We start from the raw sequence: 11,314 nt of genomic DNA, 5'->3' as shown, positions 1-11,314 counted from the left end.
ATTTGGCCATTGAAACTAAGGAACCCATGGACTATACAAACTTGCATGAATTAGACTCCATAGAACTTGATGTAGCTAATGAACGAGAAAAAAACAACGATGATCAAAATTTTGTTAAGAATGTACTACTTACAACCTAAGGATCATATGAACAATTGAAGACTACATTTTCCTTCTTTTTCTTTAACCCTTTCTTTGGGCCCCTATCTTTAGTATTGTAGATAATGATAAGTAATAAAAAAAGAATGGGCATCCTGCATTCGTCTTCATAGACCTATGTTCAACTCACACAGATCATCCATTGGTATGGCTAGGCCCACCGTATCATCCTCTTCAATGTTCGACCAAAAGTCCAGGTCTTGATTCCCATTGAATTCATTAGCTACACCAAGTTCTATGGAAATCAATTCATTAGAGCCACCACAAGCCAATTGATGCTCAGAGTTCGTATTTTCCATCAACTTGCTAAGAGATCCATTTCCAGAAGTAGATACTTGAGCTGCCTTCTGTTTGGGTTTTGCTTTTGTTTTACGCTCACTCCTCTTTCTCTTTGCTCCACCCATGAAACAATTAGCTTGAATTGATGCAGATCTCAAAGAAGCACTAGCACCAACATCATCAAGTAGCAGTTCCTTTTTCTTCCCTCTGTTTAATATTGGTCCAGTCCTGGGAAAATCCTGGTCGGAGGGATGATCCAGATTTCCCAACACATCCTGCTCCTTGCAAGGAAATAAACCTGCAAGAGCCAAGGACCAATTTTTTACTCAATAAGAAACAGGACGGAACTATTCCCCCCCCCCCCCATCAAATAAATTTTAGAAACCAAGAACATAGATATAAATATAAATGAAGCAAAAGGGAAAATGCCTAAGGAAATTGTTTTTTTGATAAACATGAGGTCTCGGCCCTGATTATTTGTGAGTATATAAGTACCATAGCAAATACTTCCAGAACAAATAAAGCATGGTTCAAAGGGGAAACCTGATGCTGCAGATTCTTGCTGAGAATTTAGAGTAAGCGGTATATTTACAGCAGCAACCGAGCCAGCATAATTGTCATGACTGGGAACAGCCAATAGGACATCTTTAAAGACAGGCTCCAAAAAGCAACTTTCTCCGGTTTCCTCAAATTTCCTGCATCTAGCAAGAGTCCTCTTCATAAAAGCCAAAGCAACTGGCCTTGAAACCTTAGAAAGTCCATTTCTTGCAGCAGTACTTCCACGGGTGGCCTATCAATATTATAGAGGGTCATTTCACAATGCAAATCAGTCATGACCAAAGCACAATCACAGCATAATCCTTAAAAGGATAACCTAGAGCGCATGCCACATGCTTAGTAACTCATCTCTTTCCTAACAGACCCATGGGAGGGGGAGCATGAAGAGGGGAAGAAACAGCAAAGACATGGTCAAGGCACAAAAATACACTGAACTTTGTAATAAAATAAGCCACATTTCAATGGAATTAAATAACATGTTTCAACTAACCTGTCCAATAATAACTCAATTCAATTCCACATCTTGATTCTATGACTAACTCATCGAATAAGCATAAGGAAATAAGCACAAATAAAATAAAATAAAAAACTAATAATTACCAGCTTCTTCTTATAAGCCAACTCAACAAGTTTATCCATAGCAACTTGCTCGAGGGCTCTGCAAATTAAACAGAATACAGATTAGCTATTAGGGCGGGTCAGCTTTAGATACGTGACATACAGACTACTTTTGTAACAATTTATCAAAATCAAAAGCATAAACAACTAACTGAACAAGATAAATTATAAAATATCAAATATCGTACTGTTGTTCCATTTCCCTTCCTTCTTCTACTCTTTGAGTAAGCTTCATAAAGTACTCTCTCTTTTTATTGACCTGCAAATTGGTCAGTCAGATATAGACAACTATCATGCAAATAAATAAATCAAGAATAACTAAAATCACAAGCAGATTCTCCCCCCTTAACAATTAATTTCCTTATGCTTCAGCTAATTATCAAACATAAAACAAGAGAATCAAAACCTGTTGGAAGAGTCCCTTCTGTAATTGAATAATATCTTGATCAATAGCTTCACAATCTCCATCAGCGAGATCAGGCTTTTTTTTTACAAGACAACCACAACGATATCAGTTAGTAGCAGATGCATTGATTGAAAAAAGTAACAAAATAAACCATATTCAATACACAGTGAACTCTTTAAACATAATGGCCATATGCAAGCATTTACATATAAAGATCATGCTTTGTGCCAAGGAGTCAAGGACCAGTCATCCTAAATGATAAAGTCAGGTGGAGGCACATGAATATCAAATCTAACGCTACCTACCACACAATAGTCATTCAGACTTTGAATGATAGACAATGCTCCGGCCCAGTTTACAGTGCTGAAGTTTAATTTTATTTTGAAGAATGGAGGAAGCAAACAATACAACTTCTGACTACATGTCATTGAGGCTCTAAAACCATGCCAAGGACCAGTCATCCTAAAAGTTAAAGCTGTTACCTAAAGGAGCATCAATAGTTCACACCTCTAACTCTCCAATTTCATGTTAGTGGTGCATGTATAGAAGAGAAACAAAGAAAATCAAAGAGAGAGAGAGAGGAAAGACAGTCATTGAAGCATAGTAGCATACTGAAAACCTACTACATGAATAAACTATGAAAACCATTGGCTTTCATACAGTTTCCACAAATTAGAAGTTTACCACAGGTTCTGGATATAGGCCAACACTTTGCAGCTCCAGTAAGAGTTTATCCTCCATACTCATTTGCTCAAAATGGCTATTGACAGATGATGAACAAGAAATTCTATGCATACCCATTAACCCACCACCATCATTTTCAGATAACAAAGGCAACCTGTTAGTTTCTGGATGCAATGCTCCCTGATCCACTTGCAAAAAACCATCAAGTTCATGATCATGGATGTTTGTGCCACTAGTAAAGGTACCATTCCCATGACAAGAAATATTGTCAGAGTTGAATCCATATTCAGTCCTGATACTTGATTGGTTCTCGACATCCTGAGAGAAGCAAGCCACCCGAGGTGAATCATCTCTTTCACACAGAAAAGACATATTTCCATCTCCCACAGTTTCTTCATCAGTTTGATCATCAATGATCAGAGCTGTCAATACTCTTTGGTACAATGGTGCAACTTTATTTCCTTCTGAATCCATTTGCCTGTCAACCACCGAGGATATCTCTTTTGAATCAGTCTGATTCAAAATGCTTCGACCTCTTTCTCTAGAGGGAGGACTTTGTGACAGAAGGTTGACCGCATGCGCAGGTCCATCCTGAGAATTTAAAGGAAAGGCATATGTTTAAAAAAAGACTGATAAATAATGTTTCAAATCATGTATCCTTCTACTTAGAAACTTAATTTATCCAAATATTTATTTATTTATTATTTTAGTAGGTGCTCAAGGGGACGAACCGAAGCAGTGGTAAAATTGTTCCTTCATGACTGAAAGGTCATGGGTTCGAATCCAGGAAACAGCCTCTTTGCAATATGCAAGGGTAAGGCTGCGTACAAGGATTTCCTTCACCCCACACTCGCTAGTCGGGTTTAATGGGGAGTGGTTTTTGCTCCACAGATTTTTAATGTAGAATAATGACTCTAATCATGACACGAGACACATTAATAACAAATGGACCAGAACCTAGCAGTAGGCCTGCATAAGAGTGTGTGTGTGTGTGCGAGAGAGAGAGAGAGAGAGAGAGATTTAATTAAGCATGTTTTAGAACAGGCAATAATGCAATGCAATGAGATGCACCTTATTGGCTAATCTAAATAAAATAAGATGAAGACAGAAAGAGAAATTTTATTAATCATATTATACAAGAGGTATTACCGAGTTAATGCAATGAGATGCACCTTATTGGCTAATCTAAATGATGCAAAAGAATGGAAGAATATTATGTTAGAAAGAAGCATCAAAATGAGATACTCCCGACACAAAGGAAGATTTTTTCTTTTTTTTTCACTTTGCATGTACGTAATCAAGAAGATAAATTTACCCTAACTAGATGGAAAGCCAAAGCAAGATGGCAGCCAAAATGAAGAAACACGCTGACTAAAATGGTCCTTAGAAATTATTAAAGGTAGAATGTCGATCAACAGTTACAGGGTATCAAATTTGCAAAATGCTGTGAATATAAGATCTTAGCTTCTTAAACATTACCAGGGCATCACTTCCAAGGCCAAGCATTTGAGACAAACATCTATGATCAACCTCTGTTGATTTAACCTGATCCAAAGGATAACATAAAAGGGGGGGAAATCAAAGATCCATTAAGGGCTACATAAATTTCATAAAAACAAATAAAGTCAAAGTACCCACCAGCTGCTTCGAGCAGGCTATGCCCTCCAAGTTGACAGGAGCAAAATACGGTTCCAGTTTCTTCCAAAATAAACTAGAACAGCCAATATCTGCCAAGGCCCAAAGCAACATACAAATCAAAGGTTTTTGCATAAATACACACACACCCCAAAGGAGGCAGGTATACAACTGCAAAAGCACAAATCAGTTTTGAGTTTAGTTACATACAGCTGGCATTGCTAGCAAAGTTAGCAGCAGCTAACAGTTCCTCACGGTTATCATCTGACTCCCCTGGCATTTCAGATGTTAGTATAATATAGAACTAACATTATGTTGCAAGGACAACATATGTGCTTAATTGCATTTTTTATTTTTTTTAATCTACTACTCACATTAATTAAGGAGTAAGAATAATTTTGTTAGATAACTTAACCTGTATTGCAATACTTAAATTAATTTGACATCAATTACAATACAACAAAAATTTTAAACTGAATTACACAATCACATAAATCTTGTACTCAAATTTTTTTCCAGAAATACCAGTGAGAATCTAACTAAAAAAATAGCAAATCCCCTTAGAAACAGAGCAAGAATATGAAAGAAAGCGTAAGTGATGCAAGACAGCAGAAGTTGGGATTTAACATATGATTAGAGTTTTCTTTTGTAAGAATTAAGGGTGGAAATTAGGGGAATTGAAGGCTCGTATAGAAAATGTGGGAGCAAGCAAAAGAATTAGGAGTCGGAAAGCAGCATTCATGTTTATATTACTGTATACAGATAGATATAAACAGATAAGTAAATAAAAGCTTATTGTATAAGTATATTATTGTAAACAATTCCATTTATTTTAATGCAACTAGTAGTTACATGAATGTATAGATATACCTGCAATATCTGGGGAATCAGTAGTCAATGGATTCCCAAGACGAGTGATTGCCTTCCTATCAGATGATTTCTTCAAAGGAGGACGCCCTGATTTACTGAAACAAAGACATAAATTTTAAAAAAATGCCACCAATTTTCTTTATTGTAGTGGTTACCAGAAGGGAGAGAGAGAGAGAGAGAGAGTATGTATACCTTCCATTCTTTATAGAAGCAGGCTTCATATTTCTAATTGGCTTTGTCAAGGTACAAATCTCAACCTTCTCTTTCATTGTTGAGATGCCAATCTTCAAAACTGAAGAACCCTTACTAACCCTTCCCTGTCTACGGAGACCATCTTTCTTTTTCGTTGCTAACACTGAGGAACTTATATTATAAGAATTATTTATGGCTCTTTCATCAGCTTCATTACTTTCCAATCCTTTCACCTTTGATTTACTTTCACCAGATTCTTCACTTTCAGATAATCTGGATGGCGATGAAACATTTTCATGTTTCACTCTACCTTGTTGAATGCTGTTGACAGCAACCTTGGAAATAAGCGCTCCACTAGTTGTCAGAGAAGTCATTCTAGTACCAACATCAGAAGGAGAACAACCTTCTAATAAGGTATGCACTTCATCACAACTCAAGACAGGGGATACCACATTTGCTCTTCGAGTTCGGGAAATTTTTTGAGGTCTCTGCCCAACCCATTGGGCCATATCCATATGGGATGATGATCCAGTAGGCAAAGAACGCTTACGGTTGATAGTCCCGCTTACTGAATGAGGCTTGTTCACATTTGAAGGTTGTTCCCGGGCTTCAAGTGTTTGAGATGAACGAGTTACAGAAGTTGAGTTTCCAGCCATCAAAGGACCAGTTCGCGGTGGCCTTGAAGCTTTGCCTTTTGACAATGTATAAATACCACCTGAGTAATTGTTGTCACGAACATTAAACCTAAAAAGAAAAGGGAAAAAAAATAAGAAGAGATTAGTCATAAACTTGTAATATAATGTTATATCAGAGAAACAAAAGCTGCTTAAGGCAAGGCACTACATAAATGAGCAGATACATACTTGTTTCCTTTAAGTACAGTCCGTTCCTTATTTGATCCATCTATTGAATCCCTTGACACCTTTTCTTGCTCGTTCTTGGCAGCCGTACATGCATTGGAACTAGCAGGCAGGGAAGCAACATCAAGCTTGCTATTACTTCTAGAAAATCCTGATCTGCAAGAAACATAATGTTGCAAGCAGTTTATTGATTGCTGTTATAGCATACCAAAAGTATATCTTAAGATCATAACAACCTTACTTAGCATAACCTCTCGCTAATAAATTGTAAAAGCAAGAAAGCTACTGAATCATGAAATATGACCACAATGTATGTGGTTAGGCACTTGAGCTTTTAGGAGAGAGGGTATGAATGTCAAAGAATCAACTTGCCATGAATGTCATTTCAGATTTAATTCAAGAATGAAAAATTACGTACGTCCAATTTAGACAAAAGCAGGTATACTTTGTCTAGTAGTTTAAGTGACAAATTGAAAGGAGATAGTACGAAAGATGAAAATTTGTTATTGTTTATTGCACATCTCCGTATATTATCTGTAGTTTTATACCATAAATATGTGCTACAAAGCTGTAGATAGTCTCTTCTTCAGTTAAAGTAAGTAATAATACTCACATGCAAGACACTTCAGTATTCAAATAAATAAGGGTTCTCCTTCTACATTGTTTACACCATGGAAGTAGAAACATTCAATTACTGGTCCCAAAACGAGCAGCAGCATCCACAAAATAGATTGCCACGCCATTCACCAAAACAATAAAAGCCATAGAATGTATTTAAAAATCCCACATATTACTGAATACTAATACCTAGCACCACTAAATGCTCCTTTGTAATATCATATCCAGAAGTCAGTCCATCACAACTATTACCCATTTTCATAGCTTCTTAACCTTCTCCGATAAGGTTATTTTGTTGGAAGAACTTATAAATGCATAAACACAATATATTCCTAAATTCAATATGATAAATTTACTTGTTATGAATTAACATGTTTCACAATTCATTTTACAGCTGGTCAGATAATTTCCCAGACCTCGTGAATTGTCGTCATTTCTTGACACTATCAGAAATCAAAGCATTTCATAAACTTGCGTTACCTAAAACCTCGGGCATCCGAAGACTGCAGAGTAGGCTCATTAGATAGCTTTAGCTGCTTAACCCTTTTCAGCTCGCCTTCACCATCAATAGATCTGGAAAAAACAGTGCCCATGGAACGTTTTCTTTTCATTTTTCTGTCCCACGTTTCTCCACCTCCAGGCAATCTTCGAATCTTCTCTTCGACAATATTACAACCTTTGCCACCATTCTTGATGTTGTCTCTATCCTTTCCAAGGGCCATAGGCTTCCTCACAGAGCTAATACTTTGTCCGTCAGCCTAGTGTTGTTTGACAAAATATAGAGTACAAATATGAATGTAAATTAAATAGTAAATTAGAAAAATATGCAGCTATTAGGAAACAAAGGAACATAGCATAGTCATTATCCAAGAGATGAGAACCAAAGCAAAATTAGTTATCAATGGGACTTTAAATAAGTATTAGACTTCAATGAGTTACACAAAACAATTCAAAATATTTTAATTGGAGTTCCCCCAGATATTTACAGCAAATATATTGAAAGTGGAAATAGAATTAAGAATATCAGTTAATCTGTTAGTGTGAGCTTGGAGCAGTGTTAAAGTGATTCCTTCGTTGTAACTTAGCCTTTTTGACAAGGATCCATGTAGTTGATTTTTAACATTGGGTTGAATTTTTACAGTTGCGGTTGAGTATGGGCCATGTTAGATATCTTCATAATTTCACTAATCAGTATTTAGGAAGGAAGGCTTCATTAGACAAGAAAGGAGGAACCAAGGGGGAGGGAATCATATCCCTAGAAGAGGCTAACAGACTGACTACCAGCAAGTATTGAAACTTGTATGTATAACAAGGCTGTCATGGAGCATAAACATTCAGTTCAATTGGCAATAGACTGTCTTCTAATTCTTCAGGGAAGCACATGCAACAAAAATGAAATACAGTGGTTCCAGAATCAAGAGAAGATGTCTCATCACACCATCAAATTTGATTCTGATAAACTAGAGTACTTCTATTTTACTGTTCAATAAAATTGAAATTCTATCCTCCTAAGCTTTACAACAAAAATATGCAACGATAGGTAGTTAATATGTCATAGAACCACAGCTTTGCTACAGGAAATGCAACTAAGAATTAAAAATGCTGAGCCACAAACCCGATTCTCATCAACTGATGTACGGATGCGCTTATTCAGAATGACATTCTTAGGCTTGTCCTCTAGTCTTTGATTTAAAAGCTCCGATGGGCTCCGCCGAGTCTGACTTCCCATCTTCGAGAAGTGTGACCCACTTAGCTTTTCATTTGGCAACAACATATTCCGAGGTTGCTTCTCTGAGTTCACAGCCTCCCAACACTTGTTCAATTTGTGTAAAGATTCATCCAACCTTTTTGATCTATATCTGAGAAGAATTTTAAAATTTCAGAACCTTCAGCACATAATGACTACTTAAGTGACAATAAACCAATAAGTAAAAGACATCAATTTGGACAATTTACTCATCACCCTAATTCCAAAAACGGGAAAATCAATTAAAATGTAGACATTCAGTTATATATGCTGCAAATGCAAGCTCTCAAGTACACATTAATTGATTAAAAGTTATATTAAATGAGAAGTGAGGTATGATTTGATGAAAGAATTAATGGTATTGCCATAAAGTTCCTCAAACTACCTAGCCCTGACAGAAGCCTCTTGAATACTTGCTTTGAACTGTTTCAGTTCCTCTGTAACCACCGGAGGGGTAGACTTCAGGTTAGCAGTTCCAAGAGCACAATCTTCAAGGGGTTTTCCGAAAGATATCCCCAAGACCCGCCTTAACTCACCTGACCTAGTATATTTTTTATCTCCCATGGTTATTGGATCCAACAGTAAACTCTGAGCTACTGGAGCCAAATTCCCGGTAGATTTAGAATTTCCCCGTGACATATTATCCTCTGGACTGGCAGCACTTAAATCAAATCTAGTGTTTCCCGCCATAAGTCAATGTTAACTGAACCAACACATCTATAGAGTATCTTCCACCATATTTTCTCTTAGCAACTAATACAGTAAGGGGTCTATTGAGGACAAGCCATTAAACCATAAACAAGTACGGGAAATAAGATACTTGGAATGTATCTGCAATAAGTCAATAACCGTGAACTATAATCAATATACAACTTTATACAAATACTGCTAGGATAACTGAGCATGTACAGCTCAACAAAGTGACTGAACGGCGAACGCTTACATTACCAATGTGCTTGAAAATTTCGATAACCCTTACAGAGGGACTCAAACCAGTTTGACTAACAATAAAACCAGATAACTGTACAGAAACTGGGAAACCATCAAATATAGCGGTTTTAACTTAAGACACAATAAAATGAAAAAAAATAAAGATTTCTAGTTTAAATTATATATAACAATCCTAATTACTTAAAATAAAGTAAAATTTTAGTAACGAGTGCTGGCGTGGTTCCTCAGCACACAAATATTAGTGTAAGTAGAATTGCATCACTGAATATAACGCACATTGCTCAAAAACAAAAGGCGTGATTGACAGCGAAACTAGAGCAGATTGAACTACGAACCGGTGAGTTCAAATGTAAAACAACGAAGCAAAACGATAATGGCATTCGGCTAAGAGGAGACGCAAGCAAAAGATTTCGAAATTCAAAATTGTCACCTGAAAGACGAAATCAGCGCGCAAGCGAGCAAAAAAAAAAATATTCGCAAACTCGGAATGCCAATTCAATTAAAAAACAAAAACTAGGGTTCCATGAAATGCAATATCCCTGTTTCACCCTCTTTTCCCGCAAAACTCATCAAAAATTAAAGGAGGGGGAATCTTGAGAGAATCATAGTGTTACGAAATAGTACCTGCATTGACCAGGTGATTGAACAGGAGATCGAATTGTCGTTGAGACAGAGAACGAACATGAAGAACACAATAACGGGTAATTGGGCTCGAGCCCAGCCGAAACAGTTGTTGTGTAGGAGAGAGAATGTTACGCACAAATTTTAGGGAAAGGGAATATGAAATCAGGGTTCTTTGTCAGATTTGGGAAAGGTGGTCACCGTCAACTCGGGGTTGACAATTCCTTATATTGACAATTCCATGGGCCTGGTGGTTGCTGTGGGATAAAGTCCGATAGTATAAAATTTGATAGTATAAAGTTTGATTGTATAAGATTTAATTAAATTTTAATATTATTCAGCGTTTGACATGGTATTGTATAAAATAATATCATCGAGTATTTGGTAATGCACTGTATAATACTATATAGGATAAAAATAAATATTTTAATAAAAAATCTTTTAATAAAAAATTTATATAATTCTTCAAAAAATGTCATATGATATTAATTTTTATAAAAATCTACTGATCAGTGTGTCCAAAAAATAAATTAATTTTTATAAAAATAAAAATATTCAATATTTTAAAATTTAATATATAGAAAATTAATTTTTATTTTCATATATTAATATTAAAATAATATATTAATTTTTGAGAATTGTATTGACCAACGATGTTAATACACACTAATCCCTTATCAGGCCTAATCCCTCCCCCTTATTAATCCAATCTTTGATTATGTTTTGGTTCGTCTTTTAAAAGTTTAATTTTACAAGTTCGATTTTACTCAAACAAAGACTGAGTAAACAAAAATTATAATCTGACTTAGGGGTGTTCGCGGTCTGAATTGGATCGGTTTTGGAAGTAAAAATCATCTGATCCAATCCTTTCGGTTTGATCATGTAATCATCCATTCGGTTTGAATTTTTTTTCAAATCCGATCCGATCCAATCCAATTTTTTTCGGTTTGGATTGGATCGGTTTTCGGTTTTTTGAAAATCCTAAATTAGTTTCATGATTATTGTGCAAATAATATCTTTTGTATATATTGGCTTTGTAAATTATTATTTTTTTGAAATACAAAAAATCAGTGAACAATAATACAGTTTTTTTTTTGGGACAGTGAGATATGAAGC

General features: G+C 35.9%; 1 protein-coding gene across 1 annotated transcript; it reads right to left on the bottom strand.

Annotated features, from left to right (window-relative positions):
• Positions 1–266: 266 nt before the first annotated feature.
• LOC133317515 (uncharacterized) lies at positions 267–10,374 on the bottom strand. The gene is made up of 16 exons (XM_061519387.1): positions 10,202–10,374; positions 9,012–9,457; positions 8,495–8,738; positions 7,360–7,637; positions 6,265–6,417; positions 5,402–6,145; positions 5,210–5,304; positions 4,550–4,612; positions 4,343–4,431; positions 4,184–4,249; positions 2,705–3,295; positions 2,021–2,095; positions 1,803–1,873; positions 1,597–1,654; positions 982–1,228; positions 267–736 (listed from the first exon to the last, which is right to left on the bottom strand). Exons 2-16 carry the CDS (start codon positions 9,314–9,316, stop codon positions 267–269), a joined length of 3,549 nt encoding a protein of 1,182 aa, XP_061375371.1. The 5' UTR covers positions 9,317–9,457; positions 10,202–10,374.
• Between the last annotated feature and the right edge of the window lie 940 nt (positions 10,375–11,314).

Source organism: Gastrolobium bilobum, unplaced genomic scaffold (assembly GCF_033153095.1).
Source record: "Gastrolobium bilobum isolate Gb01-03AN ecotype WA unplaced genomic scaffold, APGP_CSIRO_Gbil_v1 utg3193, whole genome shotgun sequence".
Taxonomy (NCBI): domain Eukaryota; kingdom Viridiplantae; phylum Streptophyta; class Magnoliopsida; order Fabales; family Fabaceae; genus Gastrolobium; species Gastrolobium bilobum.
The sequence above is the reverse complement of the archived record's forward strand: the minus strand, read 5'-3'. Positions and strand labels throughout refer to the sequence as shown.

Excerpts from the sequence above, each read along its gene's own strand:
- LOC133317515 (XM_061519387.1), bottom strand. The coding sequence starts at position 9,316 with ATGGCGGGAAACACTAGATTTGATTTAAGTGCTGCCAGTCCAGAGGAT. Across the intron at positions 4,250-4,342 it reads TAGCCTGCTCGAAGCAGCTG|GTTAAATCAACAGAGGTTGA; the intron begins GTGGGTACTTTG and ends CCTTTGGATCAG. Across the intron at positions 737-981 it reads GCAAGAATCTGCAGCATCAG|GTTTATTTCCTTGCAAGGAG; the intron begins GTTTCCCCTTTG and ends TGGCTCTTGCAG.